Source organism: Salvelinus alpinus, chromosome 4 (genome assembly GCF_045679555.1).
Source record: "Salvelinus alpinus chromosome 4, SLU_Salpinus.1, whole genome shotgun sequence".
NCBI lineage: Eukaryota > Metazoa > Chordata > Actinopteri > Salmoniformes > Salmonidae > Salvelinus > Salvelinus alpinus.
Window position 1 is genome coordinate 26,308,457 of NC_092089.1, and position 27,763 is coordinate 26,336,219.

Sequence of the window (27,763 nt, forward strand, 5' to 3'; positions counted from 1 at the left end):
AACGTAATCAACACTGCTAGCTAGCCAGCTAGCCCCCGAATAGCAGCACTGTAGAAACTATTACACTCAACGGAACGACTTGATTAGTGTAGTGTCAACAACGCAGCCACTGCCAGCTAGCCTACAAAGTCAACAACGCAGCCACTGCCAGCTAGCCTACTTCAGCAGTACTGTATCATCTTAATCATTTTAGTCAATAAGATTCTTGCTACGTAAGCTTAACTTTCTGAACATTCGAGACGCGTAGTCCACTTGTCATTCCAATCTCCTTTGCATTAGCGTAGTCTCTTCTGTAGCCTGTCAACTATGTGTCTGTCTATCCCTGTTCTCTCCTCTCTGCACAGACCATACAAACGCTCCACACCGCGTGGCCGCGGCCACCCTAATCTGGTGGTCCCAGCGCGCACGACCCACGTGGAGTTCCAGGTCTCCGGTAGCCTCTGGAACTGCCGATCTGCGGCCAACAAGGCAGAGTTCATCTCAGCCTATGCCTCCCTCCAGTCCCTCGACTTCTTGGCACTGACGGAAACATGGATCACCACAGATAACACTGCTACTCCTACTGCTCTCTCTTCGTCCGCCCACGTGTTCTCGCACACCCCGAGAGCTTCTGGTCAGCGGGGTGGTGGCACCGGGATCCTCATCTCTCCCAAGTGGTCATTCTCTCTTTCTCCCCTTACCCATCTGTCTATCGCCTCCTTTGAATTCCATGCTGTCACAGTTACCAGCCCTTTCAAGCTTAACATCCTTATCATTTATCGCCCTCCAGGTTCCCTCGGAGAGTTCATCAATGAGCTTGATGCCTTGATAAGCTCCTTTCCTGAGGACGGCTCACCTCTCACAGTTCTGGGCGACTTTAACCTCCCCACGTCTACCTTTGACTCATTCCTCTCTGCCTCCTTCTTTCCACTCCTCTCCTCTTTTGACCTCACCCTCTCACCTTCCCCCCCTACTCACAAGGCAGGCAATACGCTCGACCTCATCTTTACTAGATGCTGTTCTTCCACTAACCTCATTGCAACTCCCCTCCAAGTCTCCGACCACTACCTTGTATCCTTTTCCCTCTCGCTCTCATCCAACACTTCCCACACTGCCCCTACTCGGATGGTATCGCGCCGTCCCAACCTTCGCTCTCTCTCCCCCGCTACCCTCTCCTCTTCCATCCTATCATCTCTTCCCTCTGCTCAAACCTTCTCCAACCTATCTCCTGATTCTGCCTCCTCAACCCTCCTCTCCTCCCTTTCTGCATCCTTTGACTCTCTATGTCCCCTATCCTCCAGGCCGGCTCGGTCCTCCCCTCCCGCTCCGTGGCTCGACGACTCATTGCGAGCTCACAGAACAGGGCTCCGGGCAGCCGAGCGGAAATGGAGGAAAACTCGCCTCCCTGCGGACCTGGCATCCTTTCACTCCCTCCTCTCTACATTTTCCTCTTCTGTCTCTGCTGCTAAAGCCACTTTCTACCACTCTAAATTCCAAGCATCTGCCTCTAACCCTAGGAAGCTCTTTGCCACCTTCTCCTCCCTCCTGAATCCTCCTCCCCATCCCCCCCTCCTCCCTCTCTGCGGATGACTTCGTCAACCATTTTGGAAAGAAGGTCGACGACATCCGATCCTCGTTTGCTAAGTCAAACGACACCGCTGGTTCTGCTCACACTGCCCTACCCTGTGCTCTGACCTCTTTCTCCCCTCTCTCTCCAGATGAAATCTCGCGTCTTGTGACGGCCGGCCGCCCAACAACCTGCCCGCTTGACCCTATCCCCTCCTCTCTTCTCCAGACCATTTCCGGAGACCTTCTCCCTTACCTCACCTCGCTCATCAACTCATCCCTGACCGCTGGCTACGTCCCTTCCGTCTTCAAGAGAGCGAGAGTTGCACCCCTTCTGAAAAAACCTACACTCGATCCCTCCGATGTCAACAACTACAGACCAGTATCCCTTCTTTCTTTTCTCTCCAAAACTCTTGAACGTGCCGTCCTTGGCCAGCTCTCCCGCTATCTCTCTCAGAATGACCTTCTTGATCCAAATCAGTCAGGTTTCAAGACTAGTCATTCAACTGAGACTGCTCTTCTCTGTATCACGGAGGCGCTCCGCACTGCTAAAGCTAACTCTCTCTCCTCTGCTCTCATCCTTCTAGACCTATCGGCTGCCTTCGATACTGTGAACCATCAGATCCTCCTCTCCACCCTCTCCGAGTTGGGCATCTCCGGCGCGGCCCACGCTTGGATTGCGTCCTACCTGACAGGTCGCTCCTACCAGGTGGCGTGGCGAGAATCTGTCTCCTCACCACGTGCTCTCACCACTGGTGTCCCCCAGGGCTCTGTTCTAGGCCCTCTCCTATTCTCGCTATACACCAAGTCACTTGGCTCTGTCATAACCTCACATGGTCTCTCCTATCATTGCTATGCAGACGACACACAACTAATCTTCTCCTTTCCCCCTTCTGATGACCAGGTGGCGAATCGCATCTCTGCATGTCTGGCAGACATATCAGTGTGGATGACGGATCACCACCTCAAGCTGAACCTCGGCAAGACGGAGCTGCTCTTCCTCCCGGGGAAGGACTGCCCGTTCCATGATCTCGCCATCACGGTTGACAACTCCATTGTGTCCTCCTCCCAGAGCGCTAAGAACCTTGGCGTGATCCTGGACAACACCCTGTCGTTCTCAACTAACATCAAGGCGGTGGCCCGTTCCTGTAGGTTCATGCTCTACAACATCCGCAGAGTACGATCCTGCCTCTCACAGGAAGCGGCGCAGGTCCTAATCCAGGCACTTGTCATCTCCCGTCTGGATTACTGCAACTCGCTGTTGGCTGGGCTCCCTGCCTGTGCCATTAAACCCCTACAACTCATCCAGAACGCCGCAGCCCGTCTGGTGTTCAACCTTCCCAAGTTCTCTCACGTCACCCCGCTCCTCCGCTCTCTCCACTGGCTTCCAGTTGAAGCTCGCATCCGCTACAAGACCATGGTGCTTGCCTACGGAGCTGTGAGGGGAACGGCACCTCAGTACCTCCAGGCTCTGATCAGGCCCTACACCCAAACAAGGGCACTGCGTTCATCCACCTCTGGCCTGCTCACCTCCCTACCACTGAGGAAGTACAGTTCCCGCTCAGCCCAGTCAAAACTGTTCGCTGCTCTGGCCCCCCAATGGTGGAACAAACTCCCTCACGACGCCAGGACAGCGGAGTCAATCACCACCTTCCGGAGACACCTGAAACCCCACCTCTTTAAGGAATACCTAGGATAGGATAAAGTAATCCTTCTCACCCCCCCCCCCCCTTAAAAGATTTAGATGCACTATTGTAAAGTGGCTGTTCCACTGGATGTCATAAGGTGAATGCACCAATTTGTAAGTCGCTCTGGATAAGAGCGTCTGCTAAATGACTTAAATGTAAATGTAAATGTGGTTGTTGTGGATGGCTGTTCACAAATCTATATGTGTATTTGAACACAATAATGGTTGAATTCAAGAATTTTAAGCTGCCTATCAATCTTTTTTTTTTTAAACCAGTGGACAGCCGGTGAAAAATGTGGTCTTGCAACAGCTGCATAGTGCGGATCCAAGCCTATGGAATAAAAGTGGGGCTTTTATTGCTCAATCTAATTCATGGTAATCAAAAGAAATCCATAGGCCTAATGGCCACATGCTCAACCTTGTACACCTTTAATAGACTTAAAGGGACAATCTGTAGTTGCTACATCCATTTTTAGACTTATAAATTGTATGTATATGTATATATATCCATTTATTCTTGAAGAGTATAACTTATACATGCCTCATGAGCTTAATTTAACTGTCACACTCCATGAGAACTCAAAATATAAGATTGTTTTACTCCAATGTTTGTAAACATTGTAAATGTAAACCAACACTGTATAGCCTCATAACATGGATATCATGGATGGTCAGTCATTTTGATATCAATCATTTTGATATCATGGATGACCAGTCCTTGTGTCCATAGCTCTGTCTATTAATCTGAGAGTGGTTACATTTCTCCAGGCCCATCCCTTAGCTTTTTACCAAAACAGAGGCGGGGCAACCGTTTTGTTGTTGTTTCATCTGTGGATTTGCCATTTAAACATCTGCATATTATCAAGATATCAAAGTGTCACCAACAAAAAGGTAAACAATAGGCCTATAGCAAATGCAGCATATGGTATTCATTTTTCCCATGTAAATTGCACTTTCCAGTAGTGCTCAATGCATGCAATTCCATGAGCGAAGAATTTATCTTTCAACTCAAATCAATGAGCCCGATCAGTCCTCCATGACAATAAAATCATAAACAACAGAGTAGGGCTGGCTAATAAGTCCTTCATTTTGGGGTCATGCTCAGATAAAACAATTTGGCTAATCTATACTTCCATATTTCCAAGTCCTATTCTTGAAGATCAAGGGGCATAACATTTATTGGAATGACTGGAATTCTGATAGACTTTGATTTTTAATGTAAAAATATAATTGAATCGTATTATTATATGTAGATAGAAAGTGATGGGTTCGAAGAAGCCTACATAACCAACCCATAAAGTAAAATTTAACATCCATATATGGCCAGCTATGTAAACTTTAACATTGATTTATCCTGCAATAGATGTCTATCAATTGGTAACATACATTTTTGGCTTCTTCTAATGCCGCTTAAGGGGAAAGTAACCTAAAAGTAACGGAATGTAATCAGATTACATTACTGAGTTTGGGTAATCCAAAAGTTACATTACTGATTACAATTTTGGACAGGTAACTAGTAACTGTAACGGATTACATTTAGAAAGTAACCTACCCAACCCTGCTCATGCATGTGTAACAGTGTTGCTTCCGTCACTCTCCTCACCCCAACCTGGGCTCGAAAATAGGGATCCTATGAACACATCAACAATTGCCTCAGACGAAGCATCGTTACCTATCGCTCCACAAAAGCCTTTACATTAGTACCATGGACCACTGCAGAGCAAGGGAAACAACTACTTCAAGGTCTCAGAGAGAGTGTTGTCACTGATTGAAATGCCACTAGCGCGCACCACTAACTAGCTAGCTAGCTATTTCACACCGGTTACATGTCAGTGCCTAAATTAGATTATACATTTTTTAAATAGTTTGAGGCAATGTGGAGGTGGAGGAAAGGCTACTTTGACTATTTGAGTATCTTACAGTAAAATCAAGAGCAAACATTTAATGACTTCAGAGCACAGTTGGCCAAACATGAAGCATCTGGATTAAATGGATTTCTCTGGGTTGCTGCTCTGTAAATAGACAGCCAATCAGTTCCAGATGCAGTGCATCAGACAACATCTAAGGTCCCTGATTGCTTGTGTGTGTGTGTGTGTGTGCGTGGGCGTGGGCGTGCGCATGGGCGTGTGCGTGCGTGTGTCTGTGTGTGTTTGCACACGATTGCACATGCGTGTGTGTGTGCGTGTGCATGTACCTCAGAAGTGTGTGCGATGACACTGGACTGATGGTTAAAATCAAACCTTTCTGAAGAAACCAGTCTGTGCAGGTATAACGAGGGGGGGGCTGTCCTGTTTGAGAGATGGATTTGGCCACACTAGTCTCCTTCCCCCAAGCCACTTCAATATAGTCATGTCTATATCAATTGGCAGATCACAAGACACTTCAATATAGTCATGTCTATATCAATTGGCAGATCACAAGACACTTCAATATAGTCATGTCTATATCAATTGGCAGATCACAAGACACTTCAATATAGTCATGTCTATATCAATTGGCAGATCACAAGACACTTCAATATAGTCATGTCTATATCAATTGGCAGATCACAAGACACTCTTAGCACCTTTCTTTCTATGTAGAACATTTTGTGTTTATTCTGGAGTAAAAATTATTTTCCTCTCAAGTAGTGAAATGAAATCATTTTAGAGTGTAATTATTACCAGCGGCCGCTAGAGTGAGAGCAAAAATACAGATATAATTCTATTGGAGTAAAACAGCATGACCACGGCCACTAATTTTGGTTAAATTTAGAGTTTGCCACCATTGTCCATTTGCAAGTGTCTCGTGAATGGAAAGAGTGGACAGATCGAGAGCGTGGATCCGCCAAACATCAGTAGTCATTCACAGAACCACAGAATTTCATCATTTCTTAACTTAATTAGAATTCCAGGTAAGTTCACTGTTATTGGTTAACTTTGTGTGCAAATTAAAACTGTTGAGCAACATTACAGCTAGCTAGCACTGTAGTGTAGGCTTACTGTTACTGCACGATTTGCATAGTCAGATGCTAATGTGATCATCTAGCTAGAGCTAATTAGCTAGCTAGCTACAGTAACATTAAGTTATACCACTTTTAGTGGTTTATGGACAGTATGCACGCCCAAATGATCTACACTGGTATTTACTGTTGCTGTTGCTTCAGATAGTAAACATTGTATTTTCTCCAATGATATCAAAGGGTATTACAACACTTAATCGCAGAACAACACAGGTTATTCAAGCAATGGTTTCCAAAAAAAGAGGTTGCTACCAAAGCATCATTTTATGATGCATTACCCCACATGTATGCTTAAAATTGGACCAGTTTTGCATAGCTGGTGCATGCACTATGAAGCAAGGCATAATTTCTTTAAAAAACTATTAAAAAGCTTTAAAAAGCTTCAAAAATTTAACTAAAACATTGACAAAAAAACACCAAAGTCAAATAGCATACAGTTGGCAGACATTTGACACCAACAGAGTCATGATCGGTCCAGGTAAAATGTTATCTTTAAATGTGGTGGACTGTGGCTGTAAGATGGCTGAGACTCTTCAGGTACCAATTGACACCACGGTTTTAAATGTTAAATGGGCCAAACACCATGGAAATATGCATCGTTCAGGTTTAGTTGTTTGTCTTAAAGTCCATTGTGAGATGCCAGTTTTTCAGAAAATCCACCATGTTGTTGTTAAAGATGAGAGGTTACTGTTGGATACTTTTGCCCTACAAACAATATGTCTTGATGAACATTTTAATGCAGATAGAGTTGGGTGTACAACAGAGGGACCTTATGTAGTGGACATTAGAGAGCTTTTCTGCCACAAAGCATTTGATATACAGATGTCTTACAGTTGTGATGATTCAAGTTTGTTTATTGTCCCAAACTGTTTCCTGTGACTCTAAAAACTGCACAGTAAACTCTTTAAAACCAAGATTTATTGTATTGCAATATAGTTTTTTAAATATACTTTTAAAGGGTGTCAAAATGTCATTTCACAGAGGCCACAATTTTATTTTATCATCAGTGTTTTTGATATGTGAGATGCCAGTTTCACAAAATCCTCCATGTCATTGTTAGATGTATTGAATTGCAATATTGAGCTTTTTTATGTACATGTATTGAAGTGAACAGAGGCCAACATTTCATTTCAGACCACAATTTTATTTTATTATCATCAGTATTTTGATGTACAGTTGAAGTCGGAAGTTTACATACACCTTAGCCAAATACATTTAAACTCAGTTTTTCACAATTCCTGACATTTAATCAGAGTAAAAAATCCCTGTCTTAGGTCAGTTAGGATCACCACTTTATTTAAAAAATGTGAAATGTCAGAATAATAGTAGAGAGAACGATTTAGTTCAGCTTTTATTTCTTTCATCACATTCCCAGTGGGTCAGAAGTTTACATACACTCAATTAGTATTTGGTAGCATTGCCTTTAAATTGTTTAACTTGGGTCAAATGTTTTGGGTATCCTTCCACAAGCTTCCCACAATAAGTTGGGTGAATTTTGGCCCATTCCTCCTGACAGAGCTGGTGTAACTGAGTCAGGTTTGTAGGCCTCCTTGCTCGCACATGCTTTTTCAGTTCTGCCCACAAATTTTCTATAGGATTGAGGTCAGGGCTTTGTGATAGCCACTCCAATACCTTATCTTTGTTGTCCTTAAGCCATTTTGCCACAACTTTGGAAGTATGTTTGGGGTCATTGTCCATTTGGAAGACCCATTTGCGACCAAGCTTTAACTTCCTGACTGATGACTTGAGATGTTGCATCAATATATCCACTTAATTTTCCATCCTCATGATGCCATATATTTTGTGAAGTGCACCAGTCCCTCCTGCAGCAAAGCACCCACACAATATGATGCTGCCACCCCCGTGCCTCATGGTTGGGATGGTGTTCTTCGGCTTACAAGCCTCCCCCTTTTTCCTCCAAACATAACAATGGTCATTATGGCCAAACAGTTCAATATTTGTTTCATCAGATCAGAGGGCATTTCTCCAAAAAGTACAATCTTTGTCCCCATGTGCAGTTGCAAACCGTAGTCTGGCTTTTTTATGGCGGTTTTTGAGCAGTGGCTTCTTCCTTGCTGAGCGGTCTTTCAGGTTATGTCGATATAGGACTCGTTTTACTGTGGATATAGATACTTTTGTACCTGTTTCCTCCAGCATCTTCACAAGGTCCTTTGCTGTTGTTCTGGGATTGATTTGCACTTTTCGCACCAAAGTACGCGTCTCCTTCCTGAGCGGTATGATGGCTGCGTGGTCCCATGGTGTTTATACTTGCGTACTATTGTTTGTACAGATGAACGTGGTACCTTCAGGCGTTTGGAAATTGCTTCCAAGGATGAACCAGACTTGTGGAGGTCTACAATTCTTGGCTGAGGTCTTGGCTGATTTCTTTTGATTTTCCACATGATTTCAAGCAAAGAGGCACTGAATTAGCTTATCAGAAGCTTCTAAAGCCATGACATCATTTTCGGGAATTTTCCAAGCTGTTTAAAGGCACAGTCAACTTAGTGTATGTAAACTTCTGGCCCGCTGGAATTGTGATACAGTGAATTATATGTGAAATAATCTGTCTGTAAACAATTTTTGGGAAAATTACTTGTGTCATGCACAAGGTAGATGTCCTAACCGACTTGCCAAAACTATAGTTTGTTAACAAGAAATTTGTGGAGTGGTTGAAAAACAATTTTTAATGACTCCAACCTAAGTGTATGTAAACTTCTGACTTCAACTGGGTCAGAAGGGCATGTCGAAGTGGGCCGCTTATCTGAATTATTCTTCCTCGTTTCTTTCACTTCCGAACAGGATTCACCTAATGCACAACACAGCGTATAAATATGTTTTAGGACAAGATTCAGCTAATCTACAGCATAGCCTGTAAATGTCTTTAGGACTGGATTCTGCTAAAGTAAAACAGCCTATAAATGTGAATGTGTTTAGGACAGGATTCAACTAATGTAAAACATCCTATAAATGTCTTTAGGACAGGATTCAGCTAATGTAAAACAGCCTATAAATGTCTCTAGGACAGGATTCAGCTAATGTAAAACAGCCTATAAATGTCTTTAGGACAGGATTCAGTTCATGTAAAACACCCTATAAATGTCTTTAGGACAGGATTCAGTTCATGTAAAACAGCCTATAAATGTCTTTAGGACAGGATTCAGTTAATGTAAAACACCCTATAAATGTCTTTAGGACAGGATTCAGTTAATGTAAAACAGCTTATAAATGTCTTTAGGACAGGATTCAGCTAATGTAAAAAATCCTATAAATGTCTTTAGGACAGGATTCAGTTAATGTAAAACAGCTTATAAATGTCTTTAGGACAGGATTCAGTTAATGTAAAACAGCCTATAAATGTCTTTAGGACAGGATTCAGCTAATGTAAAACAGCCTATAAATGTCTCTAGGACAGGATTCAGTTCATGTAAAACACCCTATAAATGTCTTTAGGACAGGATTCAGCTACTGTAAAACAGCCTATAAATGTCTTTAGGACAGGATTCAGCTAATGTAAAACATCCTATAAATGTCTTTAGGACAGGATTCAGCTACTGTAAAACAGCCTATAAATGTCTTTAGGACAGGATTCAGCTAATGTAAAACACCCTATAAATGTATTTAGGACAGGATTCAGCTACTGTAAAACAGCCTATAAATGTCTTTAGGACAGGATTCAGCTACTGTAAAACATCCTATAAATGTGTTTAGGACAGGATTCAGCTAATGTAAAACAGCCTATAAATGTCTTTAGGACAGGATTCAGCTAATGTAAAACAGCCTATAAACGTATTTAGGACAAAGGCCCTTTTGAAAATACTTAATTTATGGATTATCTGTAGATTCGACCACCATTCCCAAATGGATTCCAAATATGCCGTCCTATCTTGCAAGTCAACTAAAATAAAATTACAATTCTGACAGGTTTCCCTTTAAAAAAGCAATGCTTGATGTGCCTGGGTCCAGTCAGACTTACTCCAGAGATAGGGTAAGGGAAATGGCTGGAACATACTGTACAGTTTTCCAGTCAGAATGCTCAACAATAATCAACTCAGCAATTAAAACTGACTGTATCAACAGAGAGAGTGTGTGTGTGTGTGTGTGTGTGTGTGTGCCTGGTTAATGTGTACTGTATGTGTCTGGTTGTTTAAGAGTCTTATACCAATGCTTGTTGAGGCCCGATCCCAATGAGTTGAGAAATTCAGGAAACAGGGGTCCATCCTAACCGGATGCATCTGGACGTAATCACGATTTGTAGAGCCCCATTTCAAACAAGAATCGCACTTGAATGACAGTGATTGAAAGGGCGGTCTTGGCCTCCCTGGTGGCGCAGTGGTCTCTGTGCCACCAGAGACTGGGTTCGAGCCCAGGCTCTGTCGCAGCCGGCCGCGACAGGGAGGTCCATGGGGCGACCCACAATTGGCTTAGTGTTGTCCGGGTTAGGGAGGGTTTGGCCGGTAGGGATGTCCTTGTCTCATCGCGCACTAGCAACTCCTGTGGCGGGCCGGGCACAGTGCACGCTAACCAGGTGTACGGTGTTTCCTCCGACACATTGGTGCGGCTGGCATCCGGGTTGGATGCGAGCTGTGTTAAGAAGCAGTGCGGCTTGGTTGGGTTGTGTTTCGGAGGACGCATGACTCTCGACCTTTGTCTCTCCCAAGCGGGAGTTGTAGCGATGAGACAAGATAGTAACTACTAACAATTGGAAACCATTCAAAAAGGGGGTAAAAAAAAAGAAAGGCGGTCTTCACATCTCATTTGTTCAGGTCAGAGTCCACTGAATATACTTACATCTGGGTCTAACAAATCTCCATGCACATTTCCTTCACGCTCTGTTCTCTACCTCGGTTTATTTAGGCAGCGTTCAAAGCAGTTCCTTTCTGGTCAACAGAGTGGGGTCTAAAAGAGTGGGGGCCTATTGTTTTCAATGGCAAATCATCTATTCCACTCAGAAACTGTGGTCACAGATTGACCGTGAACATTCAGGCACAAGGGATCTGTTAAATTATGGAGTACTTTAAAGCTTTCTACAGGACAATGATTCCACCACCAACATTTTGTTTATCTCTTCATGACGAGTCAAGGTCAAGATTGTCTATGGTCAGAACGGTCCAGTACAATTATCCAAGACTGACTCTTTAACGTAACATATATATCAACAATAGGGTTTCAGTGGCTGGTTTATTTCAAGCTTAATTGATGTTTGTTACCTATCAACCATGTTGACTGTTGAACTGATGACTGTGGGGTTCTGCTAGGCATCAGTTATTAACTGCTTCAGCTGCCTGACTGTTCCATTAAACATACACATCATCATCATCATAAAGCCCGAAGACGTGAATGGATCCTATTTCAGAGCTCTTCCCCACAGCTGTATGCTGTTGTTAGCTCTGCTGACAAGACGTCCTAGACCTATGGGATAACGAATGCAATGTCCTTCTTCCCCTCCTCTTTCTCTAAATAGAGAAGCCTAACATTTACTTCTTATCACTTTCCATTTACAGCTGGTGCCGGCTGTGTTTTATACACAGAAGTTGAGGCTTTAGGAGGTGTAAACAAAGGAACTTGGCTGTTCAATGTACAGAACTACAGGTCATGCTAGTCTGGCTGTGGACCACAGGGGCTGTGTTTACATAGGCAGCCCAATTCAGATCTTTTCCAATTATTTCCATATCTGATACCTATCTGATCTTGTCCCTAATGTGTAAACAGCAACAACAAAAAACACATGGAATCTGATCTTTTGACTTATGATTTACTGTATACCACCACCATATGTGGATCTCAATCCTGATACAATTCTGATGCTACATATGTGACCTCAGTCTAGATGCTCAAATCAGAACTGATTTGCTCTGAAGTGTTCCTTTTTTTGCACATGACCTGCCATTACCATGGCAACCACCCCAACATTTTAACTTCTACATGATCGGTGTCCCTATACTGGGACGTTTGAGCTAACGTGCGCTAATGTGATTAGCATGACAGTTGTAAGTAACATCAAACTTTCCAGGACATAGACATGTCTTATATTGGCAGAAAGCTTAAATTCTTGTTAATCTAACTGCACTGTCCAATTTACAGTAGCTATTACAGTGAAACAATACCATACTATTGTTTGAGGAGAGTGCAAAACAACAAAACACGTACCACAGCAACTGGTTTGATACATTCACCTTTGAAGGTAAATAATTTACTTACACTCTGTAATCTTGCTCTGATTTGTCATCCTGATGGTCCCAGAGATAAAATGTAGCATAGTCGTGTTTGATAAAATCTATTTGTATATTCAAATGTAGGAAGTAGGTTCTACACTTTGTACCCCTGCTTTCTCTGGCTCCACATCCACCCCGCCCGGCCATCTACTTCAGAGGCTACATCTGTGTGAATGAGCAAATCTGATATGGGTAAAATGTCTGGACACTGAGTCTGGACACTCAGAAAAAAAAGATTGGATATGGAAGAAAAATCTGAATTGTGTTCTTCGGGTAGCTGTGTGAACACAGTCAGTTTGTTTACACAGACAGAGTGTTTCTCAAAAGGCTTTTTACAGGGAGAGTGGCAGCAGCTTTTCCAGAAAACCACTATCACAGCTAATTTCAATCATGTTGAAAATTCAGAAAGCCTGTGAAACTGTTCTTGTTTTTTTTTAAACGTTCTTATAGATTCTTATTTGTCACGTAGCTGAGTTAGATCACCTTGGCAGCAGTGGTTGCTGCAGTCTTACTGTTATTCACAATGTGGCGGTGGATGAGTGAGTTTGAATCTCTGATGCAGTTGACATCTATCAGTGGCTGAGGTTTCAGTAAACCAATGTTGCAGATTTAAGTAATGTAGTGTTGGCTACAATAGTGTTGTCATGCAGTACAGTAACAACCACAGTAATTACACAGTATTAATAACATTGTACTGTGTGACCTTGATCATCAATAGAACAGAACACTACACTGAATTCGTATTGTAATGATCACATTGTACCAGATTGCTTAACTATAACAATATTTAAGGCTACTTGAACCATAAGCAGTTGGAGTAGCACTGATTAGATGTTATTGCTCGGCTGTTATTGGCTTCAAACTTAGCACACTTCTCTGATTTGGCTGTGATATGATCCAGTACATCTGAGAAATTAAGTCAGGGCACTTATTGATGTGGCTGTTGTGGTTTGCATGTCATTGAAGAATAAAAACGGTATTGTTTGTGTTGCAAACTTTTGACAGACGTGTATGAAAATATGTGGCTTTGGCAAGATCAAGTCTGAGCCTGGGGGTGAAACAATTACACATTGCCCTAAATGGTCTGAAAGGCCACTTTCCCGTTAATTGGCTCTGTCTTGCGTATTAGGCGGAAATTCCCCATTATGAAATTCCACAACAAATGAAGGGTGCACATCTATGGGCATTGTGATGCCGACTGACACAACAAGAAGAGAACACTGTGTTTATCCTGAAAGGAAATAGAGCAACACTGAATGATACAGTGAGAAAGTATCCAAACTTTGGTCTTAACAAAAGTATCCCATCTAAATGAAAAGGTTCTTTGGAAAGAGAAGTGGAGGGCAGGGCAGAATAATGGTTACAGATGCAGGATCTTAATTTGACCAGTTTCTCACAACAGGAAAGAATCCTACTTCAAAAGGAAATGTGAATTATTGTGTGGGTTATAATTAATTGTTTTGATGAGGAGGCCTTCATGTGGTGTCGAAGAAGGCGTGACAGAACCTGTAAACACACCTGGAGCAATTTCCTGAACATGAAAAAAAGATTTCCCCCAACAGCGATATAAACAGGAAACCATAAACAGTCACTAGATGGTCTGGTCTCTGGGTTGGACCTACTGATGGATGTATTCACTCTGCTCTGTGGTGTGTGTGTGTGTGTGTGTGTGTGTGTGTGTGTGTGTGTGTGTGTGTGTGTGTGTGTGTGTGTGTGTGTGTGTGTGTGTGTGTGTGTGTGTGTGTGTGTGTGTGTGTGCATGCATGCGAATTTGTGTGATCTGTGGATAGGGATGTGAAGCACCTATAAACTGTGCTTGACTGTGTTTATCTGGTCAGACGAAGACTCAACATCGTGTCTTGAGTTTACAACCAGCATCACAAACATTGTACCTGCTCAACCTCAAACCTTGATTCATGGTTTCCTGGAAAGTCAAACTAAAATCTTATGGAGTAAAACAAAATAATGTACCATCTTTGTGAGTGCTGGCTGCCTTTATTTATAAAGCATTGGGGGGGGGGGGGGCTCATCTAAAATCCAGAATCAAACGTGTGGACATTCATCTGGGCCAAAGAACAATCACACTGTCTTAGAAAAAAAGGTTTCCCAAATGAACCCTCTGTAGAAAAGGTTCTACAAGGAACCCAAAAGTGTTGGCTGCAATAGTTTTTACCTGGAACCAAAAAGGGTTCTTCAAATAGTTATTCTATGGGGACAGCCGATGAACCCTTTGAGGTTTTAGATATACACTGTTAGAAAACAAAACATCACAAGGTGCTAACATCCCAGCATCATAAGGTGCTAACATCCCAGCATCATACGGTTTAAACATCCCAGCATCATAAGGTGCTAACATCCCAGCATCACAAGGTGCTAACTTCCCAGCATCACAAGGTGCTAACATCCCAGCATCACAAGGTGCTAACATCCCAGCATCATACGGTTCTAACATCCCAGCATCACAAGGTGCTAACATCCCAGCATCACAAGGTGCTAACATCCCAGCATCACAAGGTGCTAACATCCCAGCATCACAAGGTGCTAACATCCCAGCATCACAAGGTGCTAACATCCCAGCATCATACGGTGCTAACATCCCAGCATCACAAGGTGCTAACATCCCAGCATCATAAGGTACTAACATCCCAGCATCACAAGGTGCTAACATCCCAGCATCACAAGGTGCTAACATCCCAGCATCACAAGGTGCTAACATCCCAGCATCACAAGGTGCTAACATCCCAGCATCATAAGGTGCTAACATCCCAGCATCACAAGGTGCTAACATCCCAGCATCATAAGGTGCTAACATCCCAGCATCACAAGGTGCTAACATCCCAGCATCATAAGGTGCTAACATCCCAGCATCATACGGTTCTAACATCCCAGCATCATAATGTGCTAACATCCCAGCATCACAAGGTGCTAACATCCCAGCATCATAATGTGCTAACATCCCAGCATCATAAGGTGCTAACATCCCAGCATCATACGGTTCTAACATCCCAGCATCATAAGGTGCTAACATCCCAGCATCATAAGGTACTAACATCCCAGCATCACAAGGTGCTAACATCCCAGCATCATAAGGTGCTAACATCCCAGCATCATAAGGTGCTAACATCCCAGCATCACAAGGTGCTAACATCCCAGCATCATAAGGTACTAACATCCCAGCATCATACGGTTCGAACATCCCAGCATCATAAGGTGCTAACATCCCAGCATCACAAGGTGCTAACATCCCAGCATCATACGGTTCTAACATCCCAGCATCATAAGGTGCTAACATCCCAGCATCATACGGTTCTAACATCCCAGCATCATAAGGTTCTAACATCCCAGCATCATAAGGTACAAACAGCCCAGCATCATAAGGTGCTAACATCCCAGCATCATAAGGTGCTAACATCCCAGCATCATAAGGTACTAACATCCCAGCATCATAAGGTGCTAACATCCCAGCATCATAAGGTACTAACATCCCAGCATCACAAGGTGCTAACATCCCAGCATCATAAGGTGCTAACATCCCAGCATCATAAGGTACTAACATCCCAGCATCATAAGGTGCTAACATCCCAGCATCATAAGGTACTAACATCCCAGCATCACAAGGTGCTAACATCCCAGCATCATAAGGTACTAACATCCCAGCATCATTATGTGCTAACATCCCAGCATCATAAGGTGCTAACATCCCAGCCTAATAAGGTGCTAACACCCCAGCATCATAAGGTACTAACATCCCAGCATCATAAGGCGTCATCCATTGACAAACTTCATTAGTGAACAAAAGTACTTCAACAGGGGAATGGTCTATTATGCAACTGTACATCATGGTGATTAATGGTGGGTAGTATGATAAGCATGATCTGCAGTAGTCTGGAGTGTCTGTGAAATACTGTTACAGCATCCAGCTGGCAGGAGGCTCCACTACCAGTGAACACCATTTGTCTACAACCAACACACCGATTTTGGGAACAAAGACTGTTGAGAAAGTTATCCAAATGTTCTCAGAACATGATTTTGGCAAATGGACAATTTCTTACAATGAATTTCAAGCACACATGCATGTACGCACACATACCATTCTACTGTTTATTTTGATCCGGTTTATCCACGGCAAAGATATATATTTTCCATAATAATTTTTAACTAATTAATTTGTTCAATACACTCTTCAAACATGTTGAGCATGCAAGTTGCGCATGCAGTCTATAGCCTAACTATAATCAACAAGGCAGCTTTATTATCTTTGTAGCCCTAAATGTTTAACATTTCAGAGTAGACTATTCACTTGCTGAACATAAATGAACGCATATTGCGACGACAGGTAGGCCTATCCAATGGACACCATCAATAGAGGGATTTGTGATCAATTCACTTCAGCCTATTTATTTTATTAGCCTACACGATTATTTTACATTTAAAAAAATGTACTGAACAACTTTGCACTTAGAATAACATCCTCAAAACCACCCATTGAATTCAAAAGTTTGTCTATAAAACCTACATTATGTTTCCAAGTATGTCCCTCAAAAGGATAATTAGGCATATACACTGAGACTTTGTGAGCAAATTCGTTAAATCACAACATTTTTGTATTATTTAAATGTAGACTAGGTTTGCATACACAACAAACAAAAAAAGCGTGCGGAAAATGTATAAACTTACAATGTGGCTGATGCACTATCTGGTGCGCGCAGGCAGGAATCCCATTCCCTTATAGAACCCAAAGCCCAATCTTGTTCTACAGAAATTGGTGCGGCCGGCCACTCCTCACACCCCGCTCCGAATCATCGAATGGTTAGGCAAAGAGTAGCCTACAGTATTCATCACGCTACTTTTCGGTATAGTCTACACGACCTGTGCGTCATACACACCCCTACATCCCCCTGAATTAGTTCTACCGGGAAACTTTATGTTCGGAGCCGCGGGAAGGAATTCTAAGGAAATTCTGAAGCAGATAGAAATAGTAAAGTGATGTAACAGCAGTGGTTATTTGTACCAGGAGACTAACACCATTAAAATAATATTAGCCTTTACAATATAGGCCAAGTGTTGTTGGTCTTTATCGGTTATGCAAGGCTCTCTCAATTTGGATGAATTGGTGCCTCTAGAGAAATTCAAAAGGCTGATTGAGGACCATTTGTTTTCTATGATTGTGTTTTGCAAGAGGAGCGAGAATGTGCCTCGAGTGCTATATGCTCTTCAACGTTAAATGAGATTTACAAACCTCACAACCTTGCCAAACCTCACAACCTTGCCTTGCTTTTCTGTAACTTTCAGTGACAATTACTAACACCTTTGATCATTTTGCTGTTACCTATCCAGACCTAGCAGATCTACAAAACAGGAGTGGACCAGGGTACAGAACATTTTGGGGTGAAATATAACTGCACTTCTCTGCTCTAAGACACCCCACTCCAAAACACACCTTCAGTGAACTCCATCCCATTTCTGACACCAGTGCAGAAGAAGTTGGGGCTCCCGAGTGGGGCAGCAGTCTAAGGCACTGCATCTCAGTGCTAGAGGCATCACTACAGACACCCTGGTTCAAATCCAGGCTGTATCACAACTGGCTGTTATTGGGAGGCCCATAGGGCGGCGCACAATTGGCCCAGCATCATCCGGGTTTGGCCGGTGTAGGCTGTCATTGTAAATAAGAATTTGTTCTTAACTGACTTGCCTAGTTAAATAAAAAAAGTTGTGATGCCAAGAGGTCTGACTCTGAAACCTTTTTCACTCAGCAGACATTTATCCTCGGGCAACACTTGTCACTTTGCTCCTGCTTGTCAAGGTTTAAACTCAGTCCAGTTACCATGCTAACCCCACACTGGCATATAATAGCCTAGGCCAGTGGTTCCCAGCTCCGGTTCTCCAGTATCCCCAACAGTACACAGTATTATTGTAGTCCCGGACAAGCACACTTCAACTTGTCAACTAATCATCAGGCCCTCAATGAGTTGAATCAGGTATGTTTGTCTGGGCTACAACACGTGTGCTGTGGGGGTACTCGAGGACTGGAGTTGGGAACTGGTGGGCTAGGCTACCCCTAGTTACATTTATGGCCTCATTTAGCATGCTATAAAACTCTCACCACAGAACTGCAGCATACACAACCCTTTTTACATAAGTATTTTTTATATGCAATTTTAGGCATGAATTGCCTCCCACGCCACTCTGCCTCCTGAACAATGAAATATATTTGTTCCCAGATCATTGGTTTTCGGTCTACACTCCCTGAATGTAATAGCTGAGTGAGTTAGGAATTGAGCTCAACCCTGCATCTTTTTAAATAAACATGACAAGACTGATTTCTCAACATAAAAAATGTACTTCCAGTGTACTTGTATTTGGCAACTCATGTTTAGATGTCATATGCTGATGTGGCGGGCTAATGGTCTGATGAATACTTTGCGGTAGGCTTGTCTTAGTTTGTTTAGACACGTGCGAGCATAGCCGCGGGAAGTAGGAGTACTGAGGGTGCTGCATCACCCCCTGAAAAATCTGAATTAAAAAAAGACATATATATATATATATATATATCACAAAAGAAGTGCACTGGGCCTTTACTATTATTAGCAGATTGATATTGATCTGTGTAGTGCAGGAAAAACATTTATTCAGCATCTCAGCTTTGGCAAAAAAGGTAGTGTAATTAAGAACAGTATCTTTCAGGATTCAATTGTTGGAATTGTAAGAGTTGTTGCCCTGTCAATTTCTCCACAATTGTCATTCTAACGGAATCCAGAAAGAACAAAACCCTGTCCTCAATCATTTACATCAAAAGGTCGAAAGTAATGGGCATAGACACAAAACATCCACAACAAATTAAATATTTTTCTTAATCAAATAACATGGGAAACAACCACTTTTTGTGCAGTATTAATTTACCATCCTTACAAACCAGTTAATGTAAATGTACATTACTGTATTGTACATAGGCTGGTCATCTAGGTTTGTACCTGTAGACTTTCCATCACCATGAGGAAAAACAATGCACAATACAGTAATTAAGTACATTGAGACATCAAGTCTATTCTTTAAAAGTGCCTTCCTCACCATCTTAAATAAGCATGCCCCATTCAAAAAATGTAGAACCAGGAACAGATACAGTGAGGGAAAAAAGAATTTGATTGGCAAACGTACAAACTCAGCAGGGAATCAAATACTTTTTTCCCTCACTGTATAGCCCTTGGTTCACTCCAGACCTGACTGCCCTTGACCAGCACAAAAACATCCTGTGGCGTACTGCATTGGCATCAAATAGCCCCCGTGATATGTAACTTTTCAGGGAAGTTAGGAACCAATATACACAAGCAGTTAGGAAAGCTAAGGCTAGCTTTTTCAAACAGAAATTTGCATCCTGTAGCACAAACTCAAAAAAGTTCTGGGACACTGTAAAGTCCATGGAGAATAAGAGCACCTCCTCCCAGCTGCCCACTGCACTGAGACTAGGAAACACTGTCACCACCGATAAATCCACTATAGTCGAGATATTCAACTGCCCTACACCCCCCACATCAACTCGCCCAAGCTTCCCCCATTTCTCCTTCACCCAAATCCAGATAGCTGATGTTCTGAAAGAGCTGCAAAATCTGGACCCCTACAAATCAGCCGGGCTAGACAATCTGGACCCTCTCTTTCTAAAATGATCTGCTGAAATTGTTGCAACCCCGATCACTAGCCTGTTCAACCTCTCTTTCGTATCGTCTCAGATCCCCAAAGATTGGAAAGGTGCCGCGGTCATCCCCCTCTTCAAAGGGGCAGACACTCTAGACCCAAACTGCTACAGACCTGTATCTATCCTATCCTGCCTTTCAAAGGTCTTCGAAAGCCAAGTTAACAAACAGATCACAGACCATTTCGAATTCCACCGTACCTTCTCCGCTATGCAATCTGGCTTCCGAGCTGGTCATGGGTGCACCTCAGCCACGCTCAAGGTCCTAAACGATATCATAACTGCCATCGATAAGAGACAATACTGTGCAGCCGTATTCATCGACCTGGCCAAGGCTTTCGACTCCTCTCAAAACTGCCTCGCCTGGTTCACCAACTACTTCTCTGATAGAGTTCAGTGTGTCAAATCGGAGGGCCTTTTGTCCGGACCTCTGGCAGTCTCTACGGGGGTGCCACAGGGTTCAATTCTCGGGCCGACTCTCTTCTCTGTATATATCAATGATGTCGCTCTTGCTGCTGGTGATTCTCTGATCCCCCTCTACGCAGACGACACCATTCTGTATACTTCTGGCCCTTCTTTGGACACTGTGCTAACTAACCTCCAGACGAGCTTCAATGCCATACAACTCTCCTTCCGTGGCCTCCAACTGCTCTTAAATGCAAGTAAAGCTAAATGCATGCTCTTCAACTGATCGCTGCCCACAGCTGCCCGCCCGTCCAGCATCACTACTCTGGACGGTTCTGACCTAGAATATGTGGACAACTACAAATACCTAGGTGTCTGGTTAGACTGTAAACTCTCCTTCCAGACCCACATTAAGCATCTCCAATCCAAAAATTAAATCTAGAATCGACTTCCTATTTCGCAACAAAGCATCCTTCACTCATGCTGCCAAACATACCCTCGTAAAACTGACTATCCTACCGATCCTTGACTTCGGCAATGTCATTTACAAAATAGCCTCCAAAAATCTACTCAACAAATTGGATGCAGTCTATCACAGTGCCATCCTTTTTTTCACCAAAGCCCCATATACTACCCACCACTGCGACCTGTACGCTCTCGTTGGCTGGCCCTCGCTTCATTCTCGTCGCCAAACCCACTGGCTCCAGGTCATCTACAAGTCTTCGCTAGGTAAACCCCCGCCTTATCTCAGTTCACTGGTCACCATAGCAGCACGCGCTCCAGCAGGTATATTTCACTGGTCACCCCCAAAGCCAATTCCTCTTTGGCCACCTTTCCTTCCAGTTCTCTGCTGCCAATGACTGGAACGAACTGTAAAAAATTGCTGAAGCTGGAGACTCTTATCTCCCTCACTAACTTTAAGCACCAGCTGTCAGAGCAGCTCACAGGTCATTGCACCTGTACATAGCCCATCCAACTACCTCAGCCCCATACTGTATTTATTTATTTTGCTCCTTTGCACCCCAGTATCTTTACTTTTACATTCATCTTCTGCACATCTATCACTCCAGTGTTTAATTACTATATCGTAATTACCTCGCCACTATGGCCTATTTTATTGCCTTACCTCCCTTATCTTACCTCATTTGCACACACTGTATATAGACTTTTTCTATTGTATTATTGACGATGTTTGTTTATTCCATGTGTAACTATGTGTTGTTGTATGTGTCGAACTGCTTTGCTTTATTTTGGCCAGGTCGCAGATGTAAATGAGAACCTGTTCTCAACTAGCCTACCTGGTTAAATAAAGGTGAAATAAATAAATAAAATAAAAAAGTGGTTTGTGATGATATGATGTGATGATGTGGCTCAGTTGGTAACACATGGTGCTAACAATGATGGGGTTGTGGGTTCTATTCTCACTGGGAATCAGTACAAAAAAGAATGCACTTACTACTGTAAATTGGATAAGAGTGTCTACTAAAATGGAAAAGGAATGAATAGACTGTTTCAGTTTTCATATAGAAATAAGTTGCATTTGCAAAGTATTTCAAGAAACTGGAAAACATAAACTCAGCAAAAAAAAATGTTTTCCTTTTTCAGGACCCTGTCTTTCAAAGATAATTCATCAAAATCCAAATAACTTCACAGATCTTCATTGTAAAGGGTTTAAACACTGTTTTCCATGCTTGTTTAATGAACCACAAACAATTAATGAACATGCACCTGTGGAACGGTTGTTAAGACACTAACAGCTTACAGACAGTAGGCAATTAAGGTCACAGTTATGAAAACTTGGGACACTAAAGAGGCCTTTCTACGGACTCTGAAAAACACCAAAAGAAAGATGCCCAGGGTCCCTGCTCATCTGCGTGAACGTGCCTTAGGCATGCTGCAAGGGGGCATGAGGACTGCAGATGTAGCCAGGTCAGTAAATTGCGATGTCCGTACTGTGAGACGCCTAAGACCACACTACAAGGAGACATGACGGACAGCTGATCATCCTCGCAGTGGCAGACCACGTGTAACAACATCTGCACAGGATCGGTACATCCGAACATCACACCTGCGGGATAGGTACAGGATGGCAACAACAACTGCCCGAGTTACACCAGGAATGCACAATCCCTCCATCAGTGCTGAGACTGTCCGCAATAGGCTGAGAGAGGCTGGACTGAAGGCTTGTAGGCCTTTTGTAAGGGAGGTCCTCACCAGACATCACCGGCAACAACATCGCCTATGGGCACAAACCCACCGTCGCTGGACCAGACAGGACTGGCAAAAAGTGCTCTTCACATGACGAGTCGCGGTTTTGTCTCACCAGGGGTGATGGTCGGATTTGCGTTTATCGTCGAAGGAATGAGCGTTACACCGAGGCCTGTACTCTGGAGCGGGATCGATTTGGAGGTGGAGGGTCCGTCATGGTCTAGGTCGGTGTGTCACAGCATCATCGGACTGAGCTTGTTGTCATTGCAGGCAATCTCAACGCTGTGCGTTACAGGAAATACATCCTCCTCCCTCATCTGGTACCCTTCCTGCAGGCTCATCCTGACATGACCCTCCAGCATGACAATGCCACCAGCCATACTGCTCGTTCTGTGCGTAATTTCCTGCAAGACAGGAATGTCAGTGTTCTGCCATGGCCAGCGAAGAGCCCGGATCTCAATCCCATTGAGCACGTCTTCGACCTGTTGGATCGGAGGCTGAGTGCTAGGGCCATTCCCCCCAGGAATGTCTGGGATCTTGCAGGTGCCTTGGTGGAAGAGTGGGGTAACATCTCACAGCAAGAACGGGCAAATCTGGTGCAGTCCATGAGGAGGAGATGCACTGCAGTATTTAATGCAGCTGGTGGCCACACCAGATAATGACTGTTACTTTTGATTTTGACACCCCCCCCCCCCCCCCCTTTGTTCAGGGACACATTATTCCATTTCTGTTAGTCACATGTCTGTGGAACATGTTCAGTTTATGTCTCAGTTGTTGAATCTTGTTATGTTCATACAAATATTTACACATGTTAAGTTTGCTGAAAATAAACACAATTGACAGAGAGAGGACGTTTCTTTTTTTGAGTTTATATCAAGCAAGTATTTTTATATTCCACAAGTATTATCAGATTAATTGTTTTGTACAGATAATGATTAGACTTAAGTTACAAATGCTGGTAAACACTCAAATACATTTAGTTTTCACAAAAGTGGTGCACTGGGTTTTTACTTGTCCTGTATTAGCAGACCAGTATAGGCTGTGTGTGCGTTTCAAAATAGTGAATCTGGAAAAATCTGAATAAAGGCAGTGTGGCGGTTAGTATGGTAGAACCTTGTTTTGTAAATTTAAGTGATCGGCACTGGCAGCTTGTGGACATTTCACACAACTCAGTTGACTTGCGTCCAAGACAGACAGCCTCTCACAGCATCCTCAGAGACAGACAGACCCTCACAGAATCCTCAGAGACAGACAGACCCTCACAGCATCCTCAAAGCCAGCCCCTCACAGCATCCTCAAAGCCAGCCCCTCACAGCATCCTCAGAGACAGTCCCTTACAGCATCCTCGGAGACAGTACAGTACGTTCTGATGGCATGACATGTGTGTACAGAAGTTTAAGGGCATCTAAATACACCTCTCTGGAAGTAACCCTCATTTTGACAGCGACACACTGTATCCGTGCTCTTCTTATCGAAACATTCCTCAACTTCAACCCTCTAAAGACGTTTTCATCTTTGCTTGCAATACAATTCTTTAACCACTAGAAGTTGTGCTTATGCATGGAGACTTTCCCATCATTTATCAAAGGTGCGTGCACACAGAAAACACTAAACCTTGCGTGCGCCTGTTTTCCTCGAATATTGGTATTTATTATTTGGAACTTGATGGTAAAGTGATTTTCTTACATTTTTTGAACAATTTCTTTTTTTTACAGTATAAAACATCCACATACAAACGAGAACATACAGACGCACACAAACATTGACTAAATCCTCCCTGCCCAGACCCACCTGCTCACATCTCCGCGACTGTGTCACTCTCCGTCAAACTGCACCATTTTGTTTCTCTCCGTCGTCGCCCACGTGCTTTCAACATTTAGATAATAACGCATTTGACCTTTCCATTGTGTTACTGCTGGAAGATTGGTTGATTTACAGTTTTTAAGTATATGTTTTATTTTCAAGATTATTGACAAGCAAAATGTTGTCCAAACTATGTTGTATCTCACTGCACGCTCATATGCCATGTCTTGAAATATTAAGACAGGAGGATTAAAAGTACATTTACATTGTAATACTTCTGACAGACAACTTCCTAACTCCGCCCATAACTTTTGGATTTTATAGCATTCCCAGAATGCATGGATTACTGAGTAAATGTTAGTATAACTTTTAAGACATTACTCTACTCATTACTTGTGCTGTAGAATTTGTGAATGTTGTCTCTTGTGTATTAAATTCTATACATTAGTTTATACTGGATTAACTGTACATTTTAGTTAACTGTAATTTTCTTAGTGATGTTCCAACATTACCTCCATCTTGTGCCAATTTCAGTTATTTTAAAATCTTGGTAGATTATATATTTGTCAGTTGGAAAGTGTGCATATTTCCGCAAACAGCTCAGACCATGGTTATGCACAAATTGTCGTCTACTATCTCACATAGTATGTCGTATAATATTTATTTTACTTTTATCACAGTATATAGGCCTAAATCATAGCCTCATCATATCATATGACCTTCCCTATATATGTCACTCCCTTTAAGTCTTTCCCCAGGTGTCGTTGTTTCGATTTCAGTTCCATGTCTGTGTGCTGTTAGTGTTTCTGCTTTTGGATGATGTTTATTTTATTAAAACACTCCCTGAACTTGCTTCCCGACTCTCAGCGCATATCGTTACAGCAGGACATGTTTCTCCTTGTCTGACATGACTGGTTTATTACCGCTACACAACAAATGTTAAGCTACCGTTTATCTCGCTCATTCAATAAGCAGCCTCCAAAGTAAATAGACCGGTAGCCTATTTACAATATTTGACAATATGGGTATAGTAGCCTATTGCTGTGAGATAGGAGAGTGACTTCATAGCCTATTTAATCTCAGAGCCTATACCAAGTTAGGAGATACAATCATCTATTGATCAACTAAATGTTGAACAAGAATACCAGTGTGCAATTTACTTTGAGTGATTGTGTAATTCTTTGCCCCTGTCTACCATGTTGTTGTTCAGCCCACCATGCTGAACGTTTCCATCCATACTTTGGAGTATGATGGTCTGTCAGTTGTGGCAGCCAGGTTGCATGCGGGATGCATGTATCTGCATGTTTGGCCTTCGCAGTTCCTGACTTCCATTATGTTAGCCTGAGGGCAAAACAGGCCCACCTGAGACAAAGACCAGTCCATATCAGATTTGAATTGCATGCTGCAGGCACTTATCTGCATGTGAACTTATTCTTAATGGAGGCTGCTAACAATGGCCGGAACGGAGCAAATGGAATGGCATCAAACACCTGGAAAACATGTGTTTGATACCATTCCACTGGTTCCACTCCAGTCATTTCCACAAGCCTGAGTTCCCCAATTAAGGTGCCACCAAACTCCTGTGTTAGAGCAAGAGATTTCTGTTTTTCTCATGTCTGAGGAAATGAGAAATCTATTGTACATTAAAAAACAATTTACCAGGACACTTTGACACAGCTTTTAGCTTCCGTGTTGCATAAGAGTGAGATAGAAGGTAGCTGGGCGCTTGACTCGTCAATGTTTCCTTCAAGGCCAAGTTTATAGCAATGAAAGGACTCTTTCAGGTCTGATCTGGGGTGAGCCAAATGCTATTTGAGATCCATTACATTGTTTAGATTGGACTTTGCAGACACTTGAATCTAACAACTTTAGCCAAGAAATGTGTTCTCATTCTTCGCACAGTCTTGTTCAGTTGACTGAGTCAGACCTCCATGTCATTCTGAGGTGAAGACTGTGAGATTGTTATAATGTGAGGAAGTGCATCCTGTAGAAACTTCTCTAAGAGGACATTGAACCTTCAGAGGGCCTTGAATCTTCACTACTGGCAACATTTTTAGGCCACACACAGCGATACTTCATCCAAAATGAGTTAAAAAAAACAGCAAAGATTGCACTGTGTGCTATGTATTTGTGTAGCCTACTTTATTAAATCCCCTGTAATTTACTCTATCGGCCTCAGTAGAATCTGCTGTAAGGTAGCAGTAAGGATTGTGTGGGGTGTAACTGTATGAGATGGGAGGATACTTTGCAGGTGAGCCCCACCCTCTCCTGTTGCACAGACTGCTAGCAGAGAGAGCAGCAAACACACCTGGACAACCCAAACCTGTGGGATATTCACATTTTAACACATATCCAAAAGAGAGAAAGGTAAGAAATGCCACTTTATTAAACACATACGTATTCTAAAGTGCTTAGAACCTACCACTGGTCACTTTTGAAGAGTTTGGAACAAATCCATTTGTCAGTTTAGAACCATACCACTTTAGAATGGTAAGGAAACCTCTCCGTTGTCAAGTGTGGATTCAATGGGAATAGACATGAAATTCAACACTTGAATGCATCTGAAGTTAAGTCATAAGCATTATGCACCAAAGCATTTGGAAATACCAGTATTGGAAAATAATTTGTCAATAAAAAAACATTTTAAACACTGTACTTTATTTTGAAAAGCATTTACTCTTGTTGACTTGTTGAAGGTAGGTAGTAGGTACCGATGTTAACTGAGGAAAATTCTGATGCATTTATATTTGGATGATGATTACAAAGGCCTACAACAGGATGTATGGAGGCTGGGTGTGAAGAGGGGTTTCAGGCTTTGACCACCAAAGCTGGATGTGCTTAAACATTCTCTTTTTATTGAATATTTTTCTTTGGCCTAGGTTCTCCTGAAGTCCCTTCTCCCCTGCGTCTCAGGAGGGCCTGTCCCATGATGAACCTGACCGGTGCTGTTCTACTTCTCTCGTTGGTGTCGCTAGTCCACGGTGCCTGCTCTCTCAATGGGAGGAACAGAGGAGACCTCTATGGTAGGCTATCAAGCCAAGCTGTAGCTGAGTAGCCTTGCTCTCCTGCCCACTCTTTTTTTACTTAGCAAGATGTTATGCCAATGCTTAATATCTGTTGAACATTTGCCAAAGCAAAGCATAAAACACAAGAATCCTTAATGTTGCCAAGTGAAAGGGTAGTACATATTAATTTTGATGCACTTTAAAGGGCAA

At 42.8% G+C, this 27,763-nt stretch overlaps 2 protein-coding genes across 2 annotated transcripts in view; one reads left to right on the plus strand and one right to left on the minus strand.

Moving 5' to 3' along the window:
- Positions 1 to 17,258, minus strand: part of LOC139572272 (collagen alpha-6(VI) chain-like) — a 37,783-nt gene extending 20,525 nt beyond the window's left edge. Inside the window, exon 1 of the mRNA XM_071394920.1 lies at positions 17,123 to 17,258. The gene's annotated coding sequence lies outside the window, so the exon portion shown is untranslated. The remainder of the gene's footprint in view (positions 1 to 17,122) is intronic.
- Positions 17,259 to 26,828: 9,570 nt separating this feature from the next.
- Positions 26,829 to 27,763, plus strand: part of LOC139572276 (collagen alpha-1(VI) chain-like) — a 66,643-nt gene continuing 65,708 nt past the window's right edge. The window contains exons 1-2 of the mRNA XM_071394930.1: positions 26,829 to 26,915; positions 27,428 to 27,571. Coding sequence (XP_071251031.1) covers positions 27,475 to 27,571 — 97 coding nt within the window. The 5' untranslated portion in view covers positions 26,829 to 26,915; positions 27,428 to 27,474. The remainder of the gene's footprint in view (positions 26,916 to 27,427; positions 27,572 to 27,763) is intronic.